The sequence below is a fragment of the Carcharodon carcharias genome, chromosome 1, assembly GCF_017639515.1.
Source record: "Carcharodon carcharias isolate sCarCar2 chromosome 1, sCarCar2.pri, whole genome shotgun sequence".
Lineage (NCBI taxonomy): Eukaryota > Metazoa > Chordata > Chondrichthyes > Lamniformes > Lamnidae > Carcharodon > Carcharodon carcharias.
The window spans coordinates 12,917,230-12,943,247 of NC_054467.1; the positions used below are offsets into that span (position 1 = coordinate 12,917,230).

General features: G+C 46.1%; 1 protein-coding gene across 11 annotated transcripts in view; it reads right to left on the minus strand.

The window, feature by feature from the left end:
• Positions 1-1,592: 1,592 nt before the first annotated feature.
• LOC121281084 (probable E3 ubiquitin-protein ligase HERC3) overlaps positions 1,593-26,018 on the minus strand; it is an 89,994-nt gene continuing 65,568 nt past the window's right edge. For 9 of the 11 annotated variants that reach the window (XM_041193756.1, XM_041193748.1, XM_041193765.1 and 6 more), the window contains 12 exons: positions 24,048-24,211; positions 21,243-21,356; positions 21,096-21,119; positions 17,991-18,080; positions 17,230-17,400; positions 15,785-15,928; positions 14,144-14,310; positions 12,999-13,065; positions 11,361-11,443; positions 7,848-8,031; positions 4,942-5,044; positions 1,593-2,400 (listed from right to left, as the gene is read on the minus strand). In XM_041193756.1, the coding sequence (XP_041049690.1) occupies positions 2,192-2,400; positions 4,942-5,044; positions 7,848-8,031; positions 11,361-11,443; positions 12,999-13,065; positions 14,144-14,310; positions 15,785-15,928; positions 17,230-17,400; positions 17,991-18,080; positions 21,096-21,119; positions 21,243-21,356; positions 24,048-24,211 (1,520 nt within the window). In that variant the 3' untranslated portion in view covers positions 1,593-2,191. Of the gene's footprint in view, positions 2,401-4,941; positions 5,045-7,847; positions 8,032-9,239; positions 9,350-11,360; positions 11,444-12,998; positions 13,066-14,143; positions 14,311-15,784; positions 15,929-17,229; positions 17,401-17,990; positions 18,081-21,095; positions 21,120-21,242; positions 21,357-24,047; positions 24,212-26,018 lie in introns of those variants that run through there. The other 2 variants (XR_005943818.1, XR_005943819.1) reach the window with 2 other exon arrangements.

Below are 26,018 nucleotides of genomic sequence, written 5' to 3' on the forward strand. Positions count from 1 at the left end.
GAGGCTGTAATTACAGCGTGACATGTTTACATCAACAGTTTCTATTCTAAGTGTATACACAGAAATGCAAGAATAAATGCAGCATGAGCAACTTTAAACTGGGAACTGAGTGATGTCAGATTACTCTGTGATGATTATCCCCATTATCTAACCTACACTCGGTCTTTGACTCCCTGTGTGAAACTCTCCAAATAGCAAGGTATATACGGAGAAATAAGCAACAGGGCTTTTGGCTTTATTGGTTTATTCATCTTTTTAAAAAGTCCTACATCATTTTACAAAAAAAGTGCACAGACAGGATTTAATCTGGAGCTCTGTCTCACTTGTGGAAAATCGAAAGAAATAAGATCTTTCTATTCATTGAAAGAAAAGAATATTCAGGATCACAGTTCTGCCCTGCTTGTCTCAGTTTACGAGGGGGGTTTGTACAAGCATGTTACAATACTTTACAAAGCATTCAGTAAGACAGTAACTAGACGCAGCAGACACCACCTCACTGTTTTGATTTATGTGGGCAGTCGCTGGCAAGGCCAGCTTGTGTCCCTCATCGCTAACTGCCCTTTGTTCACCTACAAACGGACCAAAGAAGTTCCCCACTTGATCTTATGCAGCTATTAAGTGGTAACCACCAGGTTACATGGATTAATAGGCAGTTTATTGTGATTACGTATAGCTTTCCTCTTTTAAAAAAAAATGCTTCTTTGGGCTCCCTTATGGTTTAGCATTCCACAGCACTTGGTTACTGGCTGAGTTTAAAAAGCAGCTGACTTTAACCCCTTGAGGAACTGGTGCAGCAAATTAAATACGGAAGGGAGTGAAATCAGGTCCTTGGGTCTGGACGCAAATCAGCCGCCCACTTCTGCTCCTCCCAGCCCTCCCAGCCTGTCCGACCTCTCTTCCTGCTGACAGCCGGTTTTGGTGTGGATTGGGAGGAGCCAGCCGGTCACTGTCTCTGATGCACGCCTTGGCCAGGAGCGGCTTTCACAATCTTTACACTTACAAGAAAAGTTGCTCTGGTCCAGGCCTGGGTAGGTCCGAGGCGCATGCGGTATTGGGCCGCATTTAAATGGGCCAAGCCCTCTCGGGAGAAGGGTCATACATAGGATTAAAAAAAAACAGGAGTAGGCCATTCAGCCCCTCGAGCCTGCTCCACCGTTCGATATCATGGCTGATTTGAGCGTGGCCTTAACTCCGCTTTCCTTCCTGCACCCCCATGACCCACGACCTCCTTGTTGATCAAACGCCTGTGTAACTCAACCTCGGAGATTCAGTGGCCCAGCCTCCACTACTCTCTGGGGTAGAGAATTCCAAAGATTGACATCACCAACGAGAACGGTTATTGGAGGGGGCGTCGAGGCCTTGGTGAGAACCAGGGCCTGAACAACAGACAGGCCGCGGCACGCAGCTCGATTACGCGATCGATTATCCCTCCTCCTCTTCCCAGCTCCCCGTTCAAGACAAGTCTTTTTGGCCAACTTGTTGGGGGGGGGGGCAGCCACCAGCGGGCCCTTTAGGGGCTGCCTGTAGGCCAGGTTTTTCTGAGAGCCTCAAAGCTATTCAATCTTGTGGGGGGAGTGGGGGGGGGGGGGGGGGGTGGTGGGGTGCACAGAGAGTGGGAGGCCAAAATGGCTACTGAACTGCTTATTTCCACATGAGAAGGGCCTAACTAATACCCATTTTAGGTGTGGATCCTGGCCATCACCAAAAACAGGAGGTGGCATCCCTCCGGTTTGCAACGAGCGCGTATTTCCTGTCCACTTAGCGCCACAAAAAAAAAAAACAGGCAAGAGAACCATCCAATTTCTCAGCCATTCTTTGGTCATGTCCGTTTCAGAGGTTACAGCAGGGAGCATCACTGAAACCTGGTAGTGTCTGCCAGGCTCAGGTAAGCCAGGCCCCCTCCAACCGATCCTACTTGTTTGCCATGCCAATTAAAACACGTCACATTCCAATTAAACTTAACGCTTTTAAAAAAAAACACGCAGCTGCAGCAATAGCAAAAGCTTGTTTAAAATGTACCCAAAGTTTGGAATTACAGTCAAAGGATAGTCCGTTAGACTATGCTGCAAAATAATCTTTTAAAACGAGACTGCATTTTGTAAAATAATCTCTAATAATAATAATAATAATAATAATAAAGTGCTTATTAAATTGGTATATCTCCTTGCAATGGAATGAAGAGGAGTTCATTTCATACCAAGCTGAAGCCTTCGTGGTGATCGATAGCCTGAGTGAGTTTAGTAATCAGTGTCGCTTTATTCGTATACTTGGGGAGATCCAGCAGGTTGTAACAGGTATGAGCTACCGGCAGGTAGCGCTCCCCTCCAGCAGTGGGCTGAATAGTCATCCGAATACTTGCCATCCCATAAATGGGAATGCGGTCACTACCAGTCAAAAACACTACGGGCGGAAGACAGAAATGAAAAGGTGAGAATCCCATTTCTATTAAAGTTCCTGAAGCAGAGTTGGGCAAAGAACCCCAATTAGTGAACAAATAACTGCAGCACACGTAGATAAATTAAGAGGGGACAGGGTAAGCTCAGTTGGCTAGACGGTCGTGTGTGTGGGTGAGAACAACACCAACAGTGCGGCTTCGATTCCCGTTCCAGCTGGGGTAGAGATGGGGCCTGCCTCTGTGCCCGGCCCCCTCAGAGTGAAAAGCAATGGCAATCCACCACTGCCAAGAACCGCCAAGGAAAAATGGTTCAGAGTGAAGCATTGGCACGCAGTCGATGCCCAAGGGCCTTCCTTCAGACAGCGCACGTGTGGGATGGAATAGGAAGAAGTAAAATTGCAAAGCCTAGCCAGCGGGCCAAGAGTCGAAGTGCAGACTGACACCAAGGTTGAACACTGTCGGACAGAAGGCAAGGTCAACCAAGTGGTCCGGGAATGCCAAAGCTTTGGTTTTAAATTTGGAGGTGGGGGGAGGCAGGTTTTTGAATAGTAACAAAACTGCAGGGGTTTGCAATCTGAAACAAAAGATAGAGAATGATGGGAACTCAGGTCTGACAGCATCGGTGCAGAGGGAGACAGGGGAAAATGTTAACCTTTCAGGTCGTTGATCTTTCATCAAGACTTTCACCTGTTAAGAGTCATTGACCAGGAACGTTCGCCCCACGTTTTTCAATCTCCACAGATGCTGCCCGAGTTTTCACACCATTGTTACCTCGTGGCAATGAGGTTTGCCGGGTAAGGAATCATCTCCCCTAATGGTGCCCACGCTGACAGGAAGTCTGCCCCCAGCCTGAGTGGATGTCACGACACTGAGCTGGCGCCTGCACAATATCTTTGTAAACAGCAACAGTCAGGACACGGAGAGAGGGCCCTTTGACCGACCTTTCCTCAAATAGGCCTCTAGCTCACACTGATGAAATCTAACCTTTTCCAAGCTCCTTCACCTCTCCCCGACCCCATCAAACTTCCCAAAATTAAACAGCTTTCCTTAACAATGGCAGCAAAATAAATTTCATCGTTTAAAATGAAGAATATGCCGAGAATCTGATCACTCGATTAAGGAGGCATGGCCGATAATGGATCTGAAGAGATCGAGGCCCTATTCAGGGTGCGGGTGGGAATCAAGAATGATTAGAATGAAGAAGGAGAATGAGGTTTATCATTCACAAGAGAGATGTGGACTGAAATCCAATATAAATGCACCGACCTGAAGGCATTGGAAGTGGGATGTGATGAGTTGCAGCTACCACCCAGCAGGGGGTTGAAACCACCAGTGACTGAGGCTAGCTGCATCATTGGCAGGACATCTGCTGACGGAACAAGCAGTGGTGGACCGCAACAGCAGGGTGTTTAGGGTAGGGTGAGGTGGAGGGTGGTGCCCCTACACCATGCAAAACCCCCCATCAACCTACTGTACAGCACCTTGTGACATGGTGAGGAAGGACCGCCAGTCAATAAGTCCAACCACAGCAGAATCCTAGATCAGCAGATCGGCTGATGGTTGCAAAGGTGGACAGAAGTTTGCAGCACACGGCCTTGCTCCTCACTGATACAGGCTCGCCGGATCACTGGAACCCAGCAACGCCCTGCAAGGATGATGGGGGGCTCAATAGGCCTGCCGCTCTAAAAGACAACACACACGGGCCCTTCTACAGGTTGCAGAAGTGGAAACGGAATGAAGTCCAGCTCTGAACCCCCATAAGCCAATCCCTAGATCAACAAGCACGAGACGAGGATTCCCTCTGGCACGTTTCACTTTAAAAATGTGCCCTAGAAAGGGGGAGGGGCTTCTCACTGGGAGTACAGGATCACCAGTGGACAACCTGCCGTTGACGCCATGAACAAGTGAGAAAAAAAAACCCCACACGCGATGGATCAATGTTCATGAGCTTTTCCTCAGGGTGCATTTGTTCCCCCTTGTGTGAGTGCAAAGGTCAGGAAAAAGCTGGAGTGTCTTGTTCGACTGGGGCCTACCCTTTTTATCTTGCCCCAGGCAATTTGAAGAGTGGTTGGAGGAGGGGGTGGGGGTGGAGGAAAGGATGAAGCTGCACTGGCGGCTACAGTGAGTGCAAGTGGAACTGAGGTGGGTAGAGGGCTGTTTGCGATCTCCTGCCTCTAATACCTCATGCAGTGCCCCAAGAAGCTGGTGGCGAGATGCCCCTTGGACCACTTGAGCAGGTACAAGCAGCGAGCCAGAGAGGACTGAAAAAGTCCCAAATTTCTTACCTTGGGTCCCAGAGGGGAGGTCTCCTCTCTGCTGTTCTTTCACTAGGAGGCCTGGGTCAAAAGCTATTGACCAGACCTCAAGACCTGCAATGGCCCCCAACTGTAACCATAAAACCAGCCAGCTGCAGAGGAACATCACACTTGATGGTGGGAAGAAAAAAACCCGGTGTCCTGATTTCTCAATAGCCAACACGTGCATTTGCCTGAGAGACTTTTAACAACCGACAAGGTCACATTTACAGAAAAAATAACCAGACTTACACAGAAACAACTTCTTTTTCTCCAAAGGGAACTCATGGAATACTTCCCAAAATATTTTTATGGTAGGATGTGCAGGATGATAATCCCCTTTGTATATCGCACTCTGGCAAAACACAATTCAATAAAACAAAACCTTGCATGAGAAACTTCGCAGTTCAAGGATCAACACAGAGACAGACAAACAAAAGCATGCACAGACGTGTACTCACATATACACACATCTGACATCAAAAAGCAACTTGAATTGGATAACATTTCCTATCATAATGGTGACACACACATTTCAGGAGGAACTGGATTTTAATAGCAGCTATTTTTGTTTTATTCATTCATGGGAGATGAGCTTCGCTGGCTGGGCCAGCATTTATTGCCCATCCCTAGCTGCCTTTGAGAAGCTGGTGGTGAGCTGCCTTCTTGAACCGCTGCAGTCCACGTGGTGTAAGTACGCCCAGAGCGCTGTTACGGAGGGAGTTCCAGGATTTGACCCAGTGACAGTGAAGGTACAACGATATATTTCCAAGTCAGGATGGTGAGTGACTTGGAGGGGAACCTCCAGGTGGTGGTGTTCCCATCTGCCTGCTGCTCTTGTCCTTCTAGGTGAGAGTGGTCGTGGGTTTGGAAGGTGCTGTCTAATTCTGGTGAATTCCTGCAGTACATCTTGTGGATGGTACACACTGCTGCCACTGTGCGTCAGTGGTGGAGGGAGTGAATGTTCGTGGATGTGCTGCCAATTAAGTTATTACAGTTAAATGGACAGGTTTCTTTGTAAAATCAGTTTTAAAGGTGTTGTGTGATGCTGTGTGTGCCTGCATGTCATTGTAATGTAAAGATGCTCAGCAGAGCAAAGGTTAATGTGGGATTGGAGACTAGCACCACCATGGTGTGATGTATAGAGTCACATAATAATAGACTGAGAGAACAGGCTAGAGAGAACACTCTGGAAGCAGCCTGCATGGAGGTAGCAGCATCATGCACGACAGCAGTAACCAGGGATCTGTGCACAGTTAAATATTAACAATAAATGGCTCATGTTTAAATATACAAGTCTCAAGGTCTCATAATCGAGACACAACAGCGATGGTATCATAACACAACATGGTGACCTTTCATTTATAAAACAGACTGCAGGATTTTATCATGTAGATACTGTAGTAGAAGGATCCAGTACATTAAAGGGTTAACCTGGGACTGAGGACAGTACCACCCACCAGTGACATTAAGAAGGCACCTGACCGAGAGCCTAGGTTGGCGGTGTAGCGCTGGATAGCAACGTCCTCTCCATTCCTGAACCCTGTACTGTAAATAGTTCAGTAACGTTAATAAACATTTCTTGGTGACTTCCCCAAACAGGTTAATGGTGTCTAAGCAGTACACACCGGTGGTATCGACAACCCCACTACACTGGACAATTGGAGTGACTCACCTCAGAATGCTGGCACAGATCAGATCACAAAGAAGCTACAATATTTCCCCCTCACTTTGTGACACATGGAATAACTTAGACACCCTAACTCGCATCAAGTCCCGTTCAGGCATCACCTGCCCCCAAATGCCTTCATTTTGAAATTCTCATCTTCATATTCGAATCCCTCCATGGTCTCAACCTCTTATTTCTCTGTAAACCCTCCCACCCCCACACTTCAGCTGTACAAACCTCTGAGACCTCTGTGCCCCTCATCTCTGGTCTCTTGTCCATCCTTTGCCCCAACATGGACAGCCTCCAGCCATCCAAGGCTCTAAGCTCTCAAGTTCCCTCAGTAAAACTCTCTACCTTTCTCTCCTCCTTTAAGATGCTCCTTAAAACCTACCTCACCCATCCGAATGTCTCGTTCATTGACCCAGGAGATTAACACTGTTGTTGAAGCACTGTTGTGACATTTTACCACATTAAAGGCCCTATATAAGTGAAAGCTTTCATTGACTTGATTTGACTGGGCTAGATTTAAAAGGCTTGAGATTTCAACGGAGGAGATCTTTATAAAACTGGAAAAACATCAGAATCAATAATTCAAAAAAATCCACAGAATGCACGAAACCTCTGATTTACAGAACTTTGTTACTGGAAAGTAAAGGCACCTCCTAAAAATGGCGTATCTGCCTCTTCAGAAGTACAAAGGGGGTAATTTTCACCTTCACCACCAGGGGGTGGGGTAGAGCAGGCCACCTGCTCATTGTAAAATCCAGTCAGCATTTTAATCCATTGATGCAGGACCTACAAAGTATGGGGTACAGTATTGTTCAGGCTGGTGGTGTTGAAAATGCAAGTTACTGCAGTGGAGGGGGGTGGGGGAGGAGAAAGACTTGCATTTATGTAGCACCTTTCAACACTACAGTACATCCCAAAGCCCTTTACAGCCAGTGAAGGACTCTTGAAGTGTAGTCACTGTTCTAATGTAGGAAGTGCAGCAACCAATTTGTACACAGCAAGATCACACAACACAGCAATGTGATAATGAGCAGATAATCTATCCTTATGCTGCTGATTCAGGAAGGAAGAAAGCGGGTTGGGGGTTGGGGTGGGGGAGGTGGTGGGTTGCAAATTGATAAACAATTTCCAAAACCAATCTATGGCCCAGGTACCAAAATTGATCTTCACTAAAATTAAATAGCCATTTCTGTACACTTGGTGTCAACCAATCCTGGGAAACTCAGCATTTTAGGAACTGTCACGGGTAGGATATTACTCTTGGGTTCCAGCATTGGTCCAGGCTGGAGAATGTTCGGCTATTAATCATTACTGCCACATTTGAAGACAACAACTAGACCTTGTTTCGATGCCAGCAGACTAGGATAACGAGCGCTATTATTTTGGTGATATTATTGGCTAAGGACCAGGAGATCCTGTAGGGCCGTAAACAGGTTCAAGTTAAGGCCCGATGAGCAGAGCGTCTTGTGAGGGCTCTTACCATCTCTAACTCCTTCCAGTTGTAACTGGTGTTCCCCACCACCATGGCCATCAGCTCATTGGGCTGGAAGAGCTGAAGAACCTTCCCTCCACAAACCTTCAAGAAGCCACTGGAGAAAGCCGAGAAGAGCTCCTGGACAGAGTTGTTGAAGATGTAGTCCACGTAAGCTTGCACAAATTCCTTCCTGGAAAATGACAGTGGAATCGCCGTGAGGATTACCAGTGAAATATGATGAGTGAATGATCCCCAGCTGCCCAAACATATTTAACTGCAGCCAGGTCAACTTTTAAATCCTTCAGTTGTTCTTTCTGCATTTCAACATTGTGCCCCCCCCCCCCACTGTTTGGGAGGTCCAACAGCAAGTCACAAGTGTAAGTGAACCTGCTGCTGCCAAATTAAGCCACAGAATAGTTATAATAAAAATGATATTTCAGAAGATCAACCCGTTTTTTTTTCTTTATTCTTTCATGGGATGTGGGCGTCGATGGCAAGGCCAGCATTTGTTGCCCATCCCTAATTGCTTGGCCATTTCAGAGGGCAGTTAAGAGTCAACCACATTGCTGTGGGCCTGAGTCACGTGTAGACCAGACCAGGTAAGGACGACAGATTTCCTTCCCTAACTGGCATTAGTGAACCTGATGGTTTTTTAAGGACAATCACTGGTAACTTCACCATCACTGAGATTAGTTTTCAATTCCAGAGTTATTAGTTGAAATTCCACTGGTGGTGGGATTTGAACCTGTTCTCCCAGAGCATTAGCTGGGTTTATTAGTCCAAAGGCATTACCACTACGCCACCATCTCAACCCACACCTGTGACAATAAGCTACACCTTGGCTCACAGGTAGCCCTCTTACATCAAAGTTAGAAAGCTGTAGGTTCAAGGCCCACACCAGAATTTGAGCATGTTATTGAGGCTGTTAATTCAATAGAACACTGAGGGAGTGCAGCATTGTCAGAAATAGAACTTGCATCTGCATGGCAACTTTCATAACCTCAGGGCATCCCAAAGTGCTTAACAGCCATGAAGTACTTTTAAAGTGTAGTTACTGTTGAAATGGAAACCCAGCAACCAATTTGCAGACAGCAAGCTCCCACACTCAGTCATCAGCTAATGCCCAGATAATCTGTTATGAGTAATGTTGGTTTTGGGGTAAATATTGGTCAGGACACGTGAGAACGCTCCTGCTTTTCTTCAAAAAGTGCCACTTCTACCCAAGGAGGCAGAGGGGGATTGGTTTAATGTTTCGTCAGAAAGGCAGCACCTGCAACAGTGCAGCATTCCCTCAGCACTGGCTGGATGTGCCAACCTGAATGGTTTGTTCAGCTTGCTGGTGTGGTATGTGAACCCAAAACTTTGTGACCTAGGAGGTGAAAGTCTTGTCACTGATACCTCAAGTGAGACATTAAACGGAGGCTTCCTCTGCTTGTCCTGGTAGTTCAGGTGAATGTAGAAGATCCTACAGTCCCATTCAAAAGAGTTCAGTAGATGTTGTCCTCAACCAGCATTCACAAAGAAAAAACAGGTTATCTGGTCATACATCTCATTTGATGCTTATGGGGTCTTACTGTGCAAATTGGCTCTCAAGTTTGCCTACATTGCAACAGCAACTCTCTCTTCTCTAGGTAGCATCCTTGATTTGAGGGTCACTGACTTTACTAGGGAGCAAGGCAAGGCAGGCAGGCTCCAGGCCTAGCTCAGCCAGAACAGGGATTGAACCTCATGCTATTGACATTATTCTGATCCACATGCTAAAGCCAACAGAGCTACTGGCTTCCAGAAGAGCTACCGGCCCCCCGAACAGTGACTATGCTTAAAATTCATTCATTGTCAATGAAGTGCTTTGAGAGAACCCGAGGTTGTAATATAACGCTATATGAATAAAGTTGTTTCTTACAAATACGGACAATTCAGTTTACCCAGATCTTTCTTTTTAATGAAGGCAAAGCATCAATTGAAAGAGAAAGCACAGCAGGACAGGTGGTGGCATAGTGGTGTTGTCACTGGACTAGTGACCCACAGACCCAGGGTAATGCTCTGGGGATCTGGGTTCAAATGGCAGATGGTGAAATTTGAATTCAAGTCTAATGATAACCACAAGACCATTGTTGTTCACTAATGCCCTTCAGGGAAGGGGAAATCTGCTGTGGTTACCTGGTTTGAGTGGTCCACATGTGACTCCAGACTCCTAGCAAGCCACTCAGTTCTCATGGGATCGGCAACAAATGCTGGCCTAGTTAGCGACACCCCATCCCATGAACAAATAAAAAAAACTTCAAATACTACAGCTAGGTTCTTCCGCCAAAGACAGCACCCCACCATTGGGAGAGACAGCTCAGGAAGACATCATTGTCGCGCAACAAGGTAACGCAAAATCAGGTTTGATACTTAGTCAGCTTGAGTCTCTGCTGTGCTCTCTGACCTCTCAGAGGTGGTTCAAAGGAGGTTTACTCAATTGATAACCTGGAATGAGTGAGTTGCTTTATGAGGAAAGGTTGGACAGACTGGGCTTGTTTCCACTGGAGTTTAGAAGAGTGAGGGGTGATTTGATTGAAGTAAACAAGATCCTGAACGGCCTTGACAAGGTGGATGTCAAAAGGATGTTTCCATCTGTGGGTGAGTCCAGAACTAGGGGGCACTGTTTTAAAATTAGGGGGCACCCTTTTAGGACAGAGATGAGGGGAAATTTTTTCTCTCCGAGGGTTGTGTGACTTTGGAATTCTCTGTCCCAGAAGGTGGTGGAGGTGGGGTCACTGAATATTTTTAAGGCAGAGGTTGTTAGATTCTTGTTCAGCAAGGGAATCAAAGGTTATCGCGGTTAGATAGGAATGTGGAAATCGAAACACAAGAGGATCAGCCATGACCTTATTGAATGGCGGAGCAGGCTAGAGGGGCCGAATGGCCTACTCCTGTCCCTATTTCTTATGTTCTTATGTTATAAATGTGCTACTCACATAACTTGGGTTTGGGAGCAAAGATAAGACAGAAGTACACAGAATTTCAAATGGTCTATGCTAGAAGTCTCCATATCTCACAAGAGCCACCTCTTCATTTCTCCCCATTATACTTATCTAGCTTCCCTTTAACTGAAGCATCTATACTATTCACATCAATCACTAAATGTGGTAACAAATTCCATGTTCTAACCAATTTCAAGAGTAAAGAAGTTTCTCCTGAGTTCCTTATTGGGTTCACTGATGGCTATCAATAATATATGATGCCTGGTTTACGATTGACCCACAGGTAGAAGTATCTTCTCTATGTCTACCCAATCAAACCCCAAAATAACTTAAATAGATCACCCCCTCAGTCTCTTTCTTTAGCCTCGAGCCTTATTAAGACTGGGCAAAGTAAAATTGCACTTTTCTCTACCAAATGCAATCTAAGTTCCAATTTCAAAGTACTTATTATTCATCCAGCAGATGTAATCGCACTCTACAAATGCTTTGTTCAGGCAATATACTCTCAGCCAGACCTCTTCACTGAAGGGAGAGATGCAACATAGACACTCACCTGTTGTCCTTCCTCACAGGTAGGCTCTTACCTCCAGGGATCAGCTCCTGGAGCTCTGTGACTCCGTAGTTTTCTCGAAGAATCTGTTCATTTCAACAGGGCAAAGAGTTAGGATATGAAAATTGGGGGAGAATCGCACACAAAACAATGCTCAGTTTGTTTCCACCCACACAAGACATTGTATGGGGAAACCGTTTGCGAACCCATCTTATTTCACAAGATCACCAGAGAATTGTGGATGAGAAAGTTTATCCTAATACCCCTATCCAGAGGGATTTTCATGACTCGCCCCCTCCCATTAAATGATTCCATGGTTTTTGTCTTTACTTGACTACCACGAAACTTGTTCCAAAAGTTGAATATTCTTCAAGTGTGAGGAAGAATTTCCCTACATTAGAACCTTTCTCCAGTTGGATCCTAGGTTTACTCCCACAATTGAATTTAAAGCAACAATTAGTCCCCATTCTCCTGTACATCTCTATAAATTCACCTCTCAGACACCCCCTTTCCAGGCTGAAGAGACAAGTGCCGGGATTTTCCATGCTCGCCGGTGTCTGGCGTGGTTGGTGGCACAAGCGTGATCGCTTTCAGAACGGCCTGAAATCAGTCCGCCAACGGACATCGGGAATCTCATTGCAATACATCAGCGTATCGTTATTAGGCTTGCCCGCCAGAATCGTTCCCCCCCACCCCCCCACCCCTGGATCGTCCGCCCACGTTGGCGGGAAAACACGCCGGCGTAGGACACGTCTTGACCAGTGCGACGTGCAGAAGTCGGGACTTACCGCCAGGGCTTTGCTCTCATCGCAGACATCCGAGGAGCAGAAGATGCTGGAGCTCCACAGCAACGGCGCACTGGAGGAACGTCCATGGCCTGCCGGGCGGATTCTCATGGACATGGCTCTGCTGTGAAGCAGCGCTTGGAAGTCGGAAAGTCACCGTGGATGCTCACAATGGGTGGTGGTCGAGGAGGTGGGAGAGGAAGGTCTAGGATCAGCTGGGAGAGGAAGAGGTGTCGGGGTGGGGGTCGAAGTTGGGAGGGGGGGGAATGAAGGCGACAGGATGGGGGTGGAATAAAAGGTTTCAGGGTAGGATGAGGCTGGGATCAGGGGGAAGGTGGTGTCGGGGAGGGGGGAGGAGGTGATTTGAGAGGGGTAGGGAGGAGGTAATGAGAGAGAAGACCACAACTGGGGAGGTAGGTTTAAAGGGGCGGGGGGGTTGCAGATGCAAGGGAAGGGGTGCGGAGAGGGGAGGAATGGGTGGGGAGGGGGGGGGGGGGAAGGGGTGCAGAGAGGGGTGGAATGGGTGTGGAGGGTGGGGGGAAGGGGTGCGGAGAGGGGCGGAAACAAGGGTGGAGGAAGAAGTGAGGCTGGAGGAAGGAATCGTGAGGGGGAGGGACTAAGCGGTGTTGGGGTGGGGTGTGGAGTCTGGGGGAGGGGGGGGGAAGGTGGAAGAAGGGTTCGGGGGGTTGGGGGGGGGGTCACATGATCTAACCTCCAGGAATATGTCCAGAGTTAACCAACCGGTTAATTATAATCAACAGCGCCTGTTTTGGAGGATAATGGGCTGGGTGAAATGAAGCAATTGCAACAAGCCAATCTTCCCAAGGTTAAGGAGTACAGGCTAAACGGCCCTTACCGCAAAATTGAGGCAGAAAGTTTCTTCAACGTTGTCCTCCGGGTAGTCCAGCAGATCCTGCAGGGTCCTTAAAGAGAAGGCAAGTTTCCTGAGCAGACTTGTTTGAGTGAGCTGGAGCGATTTGTAAAAAATCATTACCCTGCTGACATTTAAACCCAGTCACACAAACTCCGTCACATCTGCCTGCTAGGTGGGAGGGGTAAAGAGTTTGCAATGATCCCCTGTTAATGACAGGCACTTCATTAGCTACTTTACAATCCTCGGGCACTAGCCCTATTTCTAATGATTCCCTAAGGGCAATGATGCAGTCAGGTTGACTAAATCTTAATGTTCCTTCGGGATGTCTGTTTGGTTCTGGTATCTAACATTTCCTCCTGAAGAAGTTTTAATACTTCCTCCGTCTGCACTGGAAATTGAATTCCACCCTGGGGAATCTGACAGTGAACCCCTCAGACAGCTGCCCCATCCTCCTCCCTTCCCCGGTTTGAATTTACCACCAATGGGAGTTTCTGCTAATTACATTCATTTGCAAATCTTCAAGGAGGCTGGTAAAAATGAAGCTGGATCTTTTGGGTACAACGGCACTCATTAGAAATGTTTTAATGCTTCTAAACACAATTTATTTTTAATTTCTTAAGAAACTGACTACAATAGACCAATTTAACCAGCAAACGGTTTTGTGCAGTTTTCTAAAGGCACTTTCAGTTATTTAAAATCAGGTTACTCCCAGATGCGGGATCGACACTGGTTAGATAAAAATGGTCATTTGTTTGTGAAGAAGCCGTTTGCAGCGGTATTAACCAGACTTCACCAACTTGCCACTCATTAAATACAAAGGATTTTATTTAAAGCAAAATCATTTCCTTTTTAAATTAAGTTTGAAAACGCTACATCGATTGTGCTGGTTCATTGCAGCTTGTGTGTTTGGCGATCTGAACGTGAGTCAAGGGAAAAAAAGAGCAAAGCCCTTCTTAAAACAGTTGTCCCGGGCTGCTGATTGTACTCAAGACTGGAAACACAACCTCAGCATCCTTATCGGTTTGGAAAGCAGTCGGACAAATTTCCGGTATTGAGACCGAGGGAAAATTGACTCAAGGGTTAGGATACTGCAAGGCGTCAGCCAAAACCGTGCACAGGACACTCACCTGCCCTCCGTGGGAGAAAGCTCTTTCAGATCCTCCAGTGTGGCTTTCACATTCAGCAGCTTTTTGTACAGCACGAGCGGGAAGTGCAGATCCACCACCGTGAAGTTGTAAATGGCCAGGCCACACAGGATCCCAATCAGGTGAAACCAATTCAACTCCACAAACGTCTGGGGCATAAGGGGAGGGACAGGGAGAAAACAAAAAGAGAGAAAGAGAAAAGAAAAGGAGAGAAGAGAAGAAAAGAGAGAGAGAGAAAGAGAAGAAAAGAGAGAGAAAGAGAAAAACAGAGAGAGGGAGAGAGAAGAAAAGAGAGAGAAAGAGAAAAACAGAGAGAGAGAGAGAGGAAGAAAAGACAGAGAAAGAGAGAGATGCTTTTAGTTCAAGCAACCTGTAATTTTACACATTACTAACAGGGCTAGAGATGACGGCCTCTACAATGTGGTTGGACAACCCCTTTCCACGCACTAACACCCAGACACTGGTTCCTGCCAAGTCACTCACCGTCTCCCACCCTTGCCCCTCTCTCACCCTGAACTTTAAACTCTGCCCCATTCATAGAGGCATAGAAAGGACTGCGTTGTGTGTCCATCAACGTGCCTGATTTATACCCAGGAGTAATTCAAGTAATCAGAAACAAAAACAGGAAAATGCTAGCAATATTTAGCAGGTCAGACAATATCTGTGGTGAGAAAGAGAGTTAACATTTCTGGTCGACGAAACCCAGTCCAATTTTTGTGACCCAAAACTCAACTCCACTAACAGGCCATGTTGATCATGTCTTCCTTCAGAGATCATGAAGACACTGTACATACTGAGTGGAATGCCTATTAATATTCACTAGCGCCACAAAGCATCGGCCCCATTAAAAGATCCAACTATACAGCTTCGCTTATTTTTAAAAAACTGGGATTAGAATAGTTAGGTATTTGTTTGACCGGCGCAGACTCGATGGACTGAGGGGCTGTAGACCTCTATGACTCTATGGTTCAAAGGTCTAGTTAGATGCTGACACCTACGGTGTGTGCACAGACTAGAGAAGCTGGAGCTGTTGTCCTTTGAGCAAAAATGGCTAAGAGGAGATTTGATACAGATGTTAAAAATCATGAAGCATTTTGATTAAAGTATTTGTGGAGAAGCTATACCAAGTGACATGGGGGTTGGTGACCAGGGGCCATTGCCAAAAATATCAAATAAAGCATGAGAAAAAAAAATTTAGACTAAGGTAAGGCAGGGGAGTGGGAGCAGACGGAATGTTCTTTCAGCGAGCCAGTGCAGACTTGATGGGCTGAATGGCTTCCTTCTGCACGGTAAAGACACTGTGATAAAGTTTATCACATTGGCTTCCATTCCATCTGCAGCTGGGATCTGTAACTCTCTTCCCCAAAACACTGAGGCTGGGGTGGGGTGGGGGAGGTGCGGGTCCAAACGGAGTTGATAGATTTTTGTTAGGCAAGGGCGTTAAGGGTTACAGACAAAACGTGGATAGGTGGAGTTAGGATGCAGATCAGCCACGTGCTCACTGAATGGCAGAACAGGCTCAACGGCCTACTCCTGTTCCAACCTTCCGCAGAATGGGAAAGGCGCAAAGTCTTCCGAACTTTCAGGAATGGCAAGAAGCAAAGCACTAATGAAGAGACTCACTTTTTCTGAAAACCACAAAAGCCTGGACTGCTCATAGTATGTGAACATGCCATACTTGGGATCCAGCAACTCCTTCAGCAGCAGCAGGAAGAATTCCTTTGTCACACCTCCATCGTCCACTGCCTCCTCACCCAGGAACACCACCTGTCCCAGAAACAAATCAGCAGAATCAGATCAAGGACACTTTCCACACCAACTTCCACCCACACAAAGAACTTGAAGAGCGAAATGACCTTTAAAACGCAGAATTTTTTTTAAAAAAAAAAGCAACCGTGTGCTCAAAGCTTTGAAGAAAAGGCACCTAGTAAGGTGGTGTAATATGTTAAATGGATTTCTCCCTCCCCCCCTCCCTAAAATATGAAAGAAGCGGCCATTTGTTAGTTGGGTAATCAAAAAACACATCGCACCCATTGCGTTGAGAAGTCCTTTCAACCGTGATTGTCCACGAACAGAAAGAAACGAAACAGAGGCTGGGTTACAGACAAGCTGGAAGAGGAGGTCTAGAACAGGAAGTTTGCGAGGGCAGTCAGATTTTTGTACAGAGAGAAGCCAAGATTTGAGTCAGCTTCAGAGAGTCAATAATGCTGGAGAACCCATTAGAATATATCTTATTTAAGTCAATAGGACAATTTGCTGAGGTTGCCCACACTCTAACCTGAGTCAGAAGGTTGGCGATTCAAGACCCACTCCAGGATTTAAGCACAAAAATCAAAAAGCTGACACTCCAGTGCTGCACGGAGGAAGTGCTACACTCTCAGAGGTACTGTATTTCAGATGAGATGTTAAACCAAAGCCCTAACAGCCTCTCAGGTGAATATAAAAGATCCCATGGTGAAAGAGCAGGCAAGTTATCCTTGGTGTCCTGAACAATATTTATTCCTCAATTAACATCACAAGAACACATTATCTGGTCATTATCACATTGCTGTTCATGGGAGCTTGCTGTGCACAAAATGGCTGCCACATTTCCGACTTTACAACAGTGACTATGCTTTAAAAAGAGCTTCATTGGCTGCAAAGCACTTCAAGACCTCCTGTGGTCATGATAGGTGCTATAAAAATGCAATTTCTTTCTTCTTCTTGAATGACGGTGTGTTCTTTATCATTACACAAAGCATTGCTGCACTGAATCTGTAAGTTGGATCCTAATGGCTATTTTGTTTGCTCATCATCTTACTATAAAGTGAAACATTATGGGATTGTAACTGACCCCATCTCACCAAGTGCTTTTTCAGTCCAGATCACAAGGGATTATATTATTGTGAGGCTTAAACCCACCATCTTCTGTCTCAAAGGCCAGTGTGCTACTGACTGAGGCAAGGCTGCCATCCAGACATGGGAACCAACCCCGCCCCCCCCCCCCCCCCCCTTGACGATTTCTTCAATTATAATTTAATGCACAACAATCTGTCTGATTGCCAGACTAACAGCTGTAATCCTCTTACCTTCAAAGGCTTTTTCAAGTCCACGTCTGAATGAATGCTCAGCTCTCTCAAGGCGTCACTGACCAGATTAGTCCGCTGAACATGCAGTACCAGGAAAGGGCTGCTCGTCAGGAACGGCCCCAGTGTAAGCAGCATGAAGATGTTCTCCAGACTCGTCCTGTTCACTGCTATCTGTTTAACAGGGACCCAAAAAAAAAAGGAGGGGAGGGGGTGGCTATTTGAATCCCTTTTCAATAAGCACTTTAACCTTTACCACTCCTGCAAGTCCTAGAAGCCTTTGTGAATTTTACACTGCTCCAACTCTACCCCACACCCTCTTCACCCCAGCACTGGTGCCCATGTCTTCACCTGACTGGAAATTCCCTCTCTAACCTGTATTCTAACTTGCACTAAGTCCTGTTCACCCCCCCCACCGCCCCCGCCCCCCCCGCCCCCGCCCCCCCCACCCCCCCCACCCCCCACCCCCACCCCCCGTTCTCACTGATCTTCTGGTATCGAATGCCTCCAGTTAAAAATTCTCCTGTTCAAATCCCCGCATGGCCTCATCCCTCTACCCGGTTCTGTAATTTCCTCGAGCCCCACAACCCTCTGAGTTTCTCCAACGCTGCTGTCTTATTCAACGCCCCCATTTTCTTCACACTATCGGCCACGCTGTAACGGTCTAAACCCCACCCTCTGGAACTCCCTCTCACTGGTGAAGATGCGCTGTGTATTCCAGTATAATACAGTTCACTTTTACCACTGGTCCCAATACAACATACCTGCATCTGTAAGGCAGCATCTGTCTGTAACATCTTGGTCTTTGCCTGGGCATTCAAGACAAAAGGATAGGAGCAGAAAGCAATGGGCACCTGGAACAGATCAAGCAGCACATCTTAAGCCAACAAAACTACAAAATAACACAAAGGGAAAATCTTGCTCAATATCCCTGAGGTGCGGTGTGCTAGTGCCATTGGGGAGGGTTTAAACTAACTTGGCAGGGAGATGGGGACTGGGATACAACATTAGAAAGGAACCAAGGTGCACAAGGGATTGGGAGAAACAGGTAGCACCACAGTAAGAAATAGTACAGCAGGAGGCAGGGCCAGGGTAAGAGGGGATGCAATAAGGTCTAAGTTAGATTTGCAGTGCATGCACGTGAACACAAGGAGTGCTGATTAAGGTTGCTGAGCTGCAAGCACAGATAGCCGCTGGATTATGATATCGTGGCAATCATGACTGATAAAGGTGTGAAAAAATGTAGAAAATATTTCTGTCTACAAAGCATTTTGGAAAGACAGGGAAGGAAAGAAAGGAGGAGGGGTGATTAGGGAGACTATTACAATACCTGACAGAGAAGATGTCCCTAAAGGTCAAGGATAGTGTCTATTTGGTTAGAGCTAAGAAACAATAGATCATCCATTGTACTACTGGACATAGTTTATAGAGGTCACTGAATAATGGGAAAGATATAGTGAAGCAAACTTGAAAGAAAATTAGAGTGGTGCAAAAATGATGTAGTTATAATTATCATAATATAGATTGGGATAGTAACAGTGTAAAGGGAAGAGAGAGGGAGAGTTTCCAACCCTATGAGGAAGGAGGCTTTGCTGGATCTAATCCTGAGGAATGAGGTGGATCAAGTGTCAGTAGGGGAACATTTGGGGACAGTGATCATAGGGGAGAATTTTCTCTCTGTTGGGTGGGCCGGTCGGGAGCAGACGCGGGGCCGATCGCCACCCGCAATCGGCTGTGCGCCGCCATTTTACACTGGGCGGGCCGATTAAGGCCGCGCTCAGTGCTACCTGCGCGTGAAGGAGTGCAGAAATCTCCCTGAGGCACAAAGCTGCCTCGGGGCGATTAAGTTCAAAATGAAAGTTTCAAATAAAGAAAGAATAAAATGATTTAGACATGTCCCCTCTTGTGAAAGTGTCACATGAGCTGGGACAGGTTTACGAATGGTGTGAAAAATATTTATTAATTTAATAAACCCTTCACGTAACCCCATCCCGTCCGTGGATGAGGTTTCATGCAAAATGCGAAGACCGCCTGGGCTCTTCACCTGCCCCCCACCCCCGCCCCCCCCCCCCCCCCCCACCCAACCTTAAGGTTGGACGGGCAGCTTTGAAAATTAGTTTAATTGGTTTACTTAATGGCCTTAACAGGCCTTTGACAGGTTGGCGGGTAATCAGCCACCTCCGGCGTGCGCCTGCCAAACGAAAGATCGGGATGACGCGCGGTGATGTTAGTACGCACACCTGATGTCACCGCTCGCATCATTTTACGTGTCGATGTGAAAATCCTCCCCATAGTGTCATAAGGTTCAGGTTAGCGATAGATAAGACCAAGGTAACGCGGTCGATGTGTTGTGTGTGGATTTCCAAAAGGTGTTTGCTAAAGAGCCACATAATAGGCTTGTCAGCAACGTTAAAGCCCAGGGAATAACAGGGAGAGTGGCAGGGTGGATGGAAAGTTGGCTGAGTGACAGGAGACAGAGAGTAATGGTGAACAGTTGGTTTTCGGGGTGGAAGAAGGTATATAGTGGAGTTCCCCAGGGGTCAGCATTAGGACCACTGCTTTTCTTGCTCTATATTAATGACAAGGCACAGTTTCAAAATTTGCAAACGACACAAAACTTGGAAGTGTTGTGAAATATGAGAATAGTGACAGACTTCAAGAGGTCAGGGACGGTTGGTTGAATAGGCGGAAATACAACAGACCAATTTTAATGCAGAGAAGTGTGAAGTGATACAGTTTGTAGGAAGGAGGAGGAGAGGCTAAGTAAAATAAAGGATACAATTTTAAAGTGGGTGCAAGGACCTGGGGTGCATATGCACAAAATGTTGAGGGTGGCGAGGCAGTTTGAGAAAGTGGTTAATAAGATTTTTGGGATCCAGGGATTTATAAATAGGGACATGGATTAAAAAAGCAAGGGGGTAATGATGAACCTGTATAAAACACTGACTTGGCCTCAACTGGAGTATTGTGTCCAATTCTGGGCACCACAGTTTAGGAAGGACGTGAAGTGATTAAAGAGATGCATGGTTGTGTAGATAAACTGGGAGAAGTTCCTTAGAGAACAGAAGGTTGAGAGGAGATTTGATAGAGATGTTCAAAATCATGAGGGGGCTGGACAGAGTCGACAGGGAGAAACTGTTCCCACTGGTGGAAGAGTCGAGAACCAGAGGCCACTCATTTAAGGTGAATGGCAAAATGAACCAACAGCAACTTGAGGAAGAACTTGTTTTATGCAACAAATGATTACGATTTGGAATACACTGCCCGGGTTTGGTGGAGGCAGGTTCAATCATGGCTTTCAAAAGGGATTTGGACAATTATCTAAAGAGAAAAGCTTTGCAGGAATATGGGGAAAGGGCAGAGTAACTGAGTTTCTCTTGCAGAGAGCTGGCACAAACACTCTTCCCTCTGGGTTAGAGGTCATGGGTTCAAGACCTTATATGGCTTATTGTCTAGGCTGGCATTTCAATTTCATGTCTTTATCAGATGAGACATTAAACTGAGGCCACATCTGCCCTCTCCATTGGATGCAAATGATCCCGGGGGCATCACTTAAAGAAGAGCAGGGCAGTTCGCCATGGTGTTCTGACCAGCATTTATCTCTTGATCAAAACACTGAACAGAGGTTATATAATAAGTCCTCTCGTGTACTTTATTTGGGATCTTGTTGTGTGCAAACTGGCCAGCGCAAGTGTGGTGGCACTTTAAGTGCAATCCGCTGACTGCAAAGCACATCCTGGGGATGAGACAAGGTGCTATGTAAATGCAAGTTATTCCTTGCTTTAAAGAGCAAGTTCTGAAGGATGAAGAGCCCTTTCACAGGCACCCAGTTTACCTTATCTAAAATGAAATGGATGCGGTCTACCTACCTCTGCAATAGCTGGCTGGATTTTCTGTAAAAAATAAAACAGGAGACTTAGCGACAGAACGATGGTGAAAAGGAAAGAATGAACAGCTCGTTCCAACTCTGGAAAACTGGAAGGGCTGCAAAAGTATCAAAAGCAAAACGTACTTACCACCCCGGCGTGTTGAGATGCCCAGTAAAGAAAATCTGTTTCAAAGTTGACCAAGTTATTCAGTTCGTGGATGTAAAATACCTCATAGTTGATGTGGTTAGCGATCAAATTAACCTGTGCGGCGATGAAGGGGGAAAAAAAACTTAGTTTTGACGTAAAGTGTTGAACAAAACAAAGATCTGTGCTGTGGTTGGTGTTTTAGTCACAAACAAAGCACACACAATGGGGGCAATTTAACCCTCCCCTTCAGGTGGGAATCAGGCATCCGGGCAAAGATGATGAGCTGGATTAGCCATCCATCCTGCAACTGACCAACTCCGATTTTCACCTGATCTCCCGAGCAGACGACAAAGGGGCAGCAATTCTTTTTCATTAACGTGTGTCGGGTCCAAATGGTGTTCTAAAACACGAGAACACAAGAAAACGGAGCAGCAGTAGAACATACGGCCTGTTGAGCCTGCTCCACCATTCAATACGATCATGGCTGGTCTTGGGGACTTCAACTCCACTCTCCTGCCCGCTCCCCATATCCCTCAATTCCCTGCGACCCCTAAAATCTGTCTATCCCAGTCCTAAACGTATTCAAAGATGGAGCATCCACAACCCTCTGGGATGGAGAATTCCAAAGATTCAGAACCCTCAGAGTGAAGTAATTTCTCCTCGTCTCAGCTAAAAGACCGGCCCCTTATCCTGAGACTATGTCCCCATGTTTTAGATTCCCCAACCAGAGGAAACTATCTCTCAGGGTCTACTCTATGTCACAGACAGGAGTGAGTGAGTGAGTGAGTGTGTGTGTAATTTAAACAGCACTAATTTCTCCTCTCACCACCCGTCCATAAACAGAAAAGGTGTGCTTTCCCCTTTGTAAGCGGTGGTGTATTTCCTAACCCCTCAGTTTGGTGTAATCCAATTTCTATGAATAACCCCACAGCAAACTTGAGATAGGATGAGCTCAAAGGGTTAGTTTATTTTCACATGTTCAAAATGCAAGAGGAAGGTCACATCATTGCCTCCTTTGCATTCATACAGTAAAAGGGGCATAAAGAAAAGAAAGATTCAGAGTGCAGGGACTACGGAGAAAAGGGATATTGTTTCACATGTTCCAGAGTCCAGAATCAAAGTCCATTGAGGTATTCCTCCACAGAGGTCAGTGGGTTGAAAACCAACCTGCATGATTTACTTTTCTAGTAGTGTTAACTTCACACGATGAGATAGGCACGCAGAGATCAATCCGTCTCGTAGGTGATGGTACAGAATTTCCAGTAGAAGCAGGAATAGGTGGGGCCAGGTGTCCAACCTGGGCCAGAGCTCCTTGTCTGTGAGACTGCTAGTCAGACAGTAAAAAGGCAGACTGAGGCTTTGCAGTCCAGAAGGCAATATTATTGGCTCTACAAACCAAAGGTCCATGCCACATGACTCCCACCTTGCCACATTGTCTTTGACAAGAATGTGTATCCCTAGTCTGGGTCCCCGAGGTTGTTGAATGTCTCAGCAATTAAGAATTGAAAGGAAGGTTGCAGGGCCCTTTGGCTTAGCAGATGAGCAGATTCCTGTTGGCAAGCCTGGGTTATGAAATGGCCTTTGTATAGCTCTCCTTGAGTTTGGTCTGTGCAGCCCACAGAGTTAGTGGCTCTTCAGGAATAACAAGCTGCAAACTTCTCCAATACTACCAGGTAGCTTCTTTTGTTCAGGGTCACAGGCAGACGTAGATTCAGCCGTGTTAGGTCTTTGTTCAGTTTGAATTTTTTTTAAGAGATAGCAATGAGCATATCTCTTTATGCTTTGTTTAAAAAACTATACAGGGTGAGGTCTTAGGCCCTCACGCCTATCAATCCCCTTCAAAACCTTGTACTTTCCAATGAGATTGCCTCTCATTTTTCAAAATGAGAGAGAATATAGGCCCACTTTACCCAGCCTATCATCATAGGAAATGTGTTATTGAGATCGGACTGCAATTTAGCTCAGTGGCCTGAGCACAAGGCAGCGTGGAGTCATCTCGGTTAGTCAACTCAACGAGAAAAAAGATCAGGGCCAAGGAAAGCTCAAAAATGTAAGTATTTACATATCAGGTCAATGGCGTTCCTTCAGAACGGCTCAGTCTCCGTTTCACCTCCCTTAACCTCTCTTCCTTCCAATACAGCACCTTCCCTCAATCTCTTACTCCATATAAACAGTTCTGACCAGAGGTCATCGACCTGAAACAGTAGCTTAGCTTCTCTCCCCACAGATGCTGCCCGGTCTGCTGAGTATTTTTAGCATTTTATGTTTTGATTGTTGCTGACCCAAGGTTGGCTGGTTTTACCCGATGTGGAGATATTACAATATTTCCTCCAACCATTTTAACAGGAGAGAAAGCAGGCTTCAAGAGCACAGAACCAACCGCTGTACTGCTAGTGGAATTATACCAGGGTTTACAAGGTGGAATAACGAGACTCGGCTGCAAAAGCCTTGGTTTATATTCTCGATTGAAGAAGGCTGAGGGACAATTCAATTGAGTTTTAAACATTAAAAAGATTTGACAGGGTAGATTCAGAAAAACAAATTTCATCTGGTCTGGAAAACCTGCTGATGCAATGCAAAACTGGGGCAGGTAGTAACCTCAATGTCAGCAGATTAAGATCATGTTGGCTTATAGAGAATTGGCAAGCGAACAACTCACAATAGATGGGTGATGGAGGTAGCTGCAGCCTTTAAAGACACACAAGTTTCTCACCCCAGCCCCCAAGCCAGTGTACTGTCAGTACAAGGATGCAACTATTTCCCAAGAGAATGGTAAATTTCCCGTCTTCAATTTCAGTTCAGTACCTTGTGCAGCTTTTCCAAAACCCGAAGAGCATCAATGATGTAATGGCTAAATACAGGAGCCAACAGCGCAGTCCTCATCCTGGTCAGAAGGTACACCACCGCGTCTTTATAGAGCTCCACCAGCCGGCTGAAATAACCAGCATCCACCCAACACCACCAGTTATCTGAAAAGAGAAAAGACCCATTTGTTTATCCATGAATCTATCCCAAGAATAACAAGGGGTCATTCTCACTTACACCACCTGGGTGGTGATCTGATGGAGTAGATACTCTGTCCCTTGCAGATCCCGTCTGATCTTCAACCTGCTTTTCCACTGCACTGAGAGATTCCTTGTCCATTGTGACTTGTCTCCATCTGGGCTCCCTAGTCCTCCCTCCTCCAAATAAACTGTCGTTCTGTCTTTCTTAAACCTGCCCCTCCATATAAACTCTTTTACCCATTTGCATCTCCTTGGCCTTTTCATCTCTTGTGGTCTCTCTGCTCCTGTGGTCTCATAGCAAGGGCATCTCCAACCACCTCAGATCTCTCACCACCCACATCCCCCTTCCAACCTCTCTCCCTTCTGCACCCACCGCTATGGCCTCTTCCTGTTCCCATGTTCCTATCTGTTCTCCCCAATACACTTACAGCTGCACTTTCAAACTCCCACTTGCCTAGTCATTGGCTTTCCATTCACTACAATAATTCTGCACTGCTAACTTGGTCGACCACTTCCTCAGCTCCACCTGCGAGACCCTTTGATGCCCTCCAGACAAAGCTCCACCTCTCCCCTTGCCTCTGGTTTCACTCCCCTCCCTGGCCATCATCTCAGGCTGGCACCAAATTGTTCACAACCTCAGAATCCTATGTGACCCTGAATTAAGCAAGCGACTCTTAATTTCCCTCACCATAAGAGCTACCTACCTCCCACTTCAGTAATATTGTCCACCTCCATTCTGACCAGCTATACATATTACAATGAGAATAATGAATACCTGGGCAATAGTACAAGCCAAGACTTTATCATGGGTATCAGATGGTAACCTGAAGGGGAAAGGCTTAATTGGTTCATTAGCTTTCTCTGACTCCTTGGACCCAGTGATGATCCTGAAATCACACCCATGGAGCAGTTTTTCTTAAGCCTTAATATATGATTGCACCAGTTTATTTTTCTTTTTGAACAGGGGCCGGTATCCTTAGAGCAGAGGAGATTAAGGTTTGATAGGGATGGTCAAAATTATGAAGGGCTTTGATAGAGTAAATAAGGAGAAATTGTTTTTTACTGACAGGAGGATCATTTGCTAGAGGAGAGAGACTTAAAATAATTGGCAAAATAACTAGAAAGAAGTGTTATTTTTAAATCGCAGTGAGTTGCTGGATTAAAGGGTGGTGGAAACAGACTCAACAGTAACTCCGAAAAGGGAATTTGATAAACGCTTGAAAGGGAAATATTTGTAGGGTTTTGGGGGAATGAGTGGGACAGGGGAAACTAATTGGCTAGGTCTTTCAAAGAGCCAGAACAGGCATAATGGCCTGAATGGCCTCCTTCTGTGCTGTAAGCTTCTATGGTGATGAATGAACATTGCGCAATTGTGATTGATCCTCGCAAAACTTGCTAAATGTCAAGTTGTAACATCTCAGTGATTTCAAGGAAGCAATCCGAACCATTTAGATTGCAGCTAACCCAATCGGACAACAATGACATGATTTACATAAATCAGCACCAGTGCCTTGTGCTGGATGGGGCAACACTTCAACATAAATGGCTGGTTCAATCAATGCATGAATGTAATGTTTTCCCAAAAGCTCAGCTGGACCTGAATAAGGCAATGATTCAGCTGTGCATTACCAAAGCCATGATACTCTTCAGCCATACCCCTCTTCAGCCACATTTCCTCAACCCTCCCCCACACATCAGAAGAAAATAGCATTGAAAGAAAGTTCAAAAGCAAAGGGGAGATATACGACCCTCCGGAGAGCCACTGAAGTTC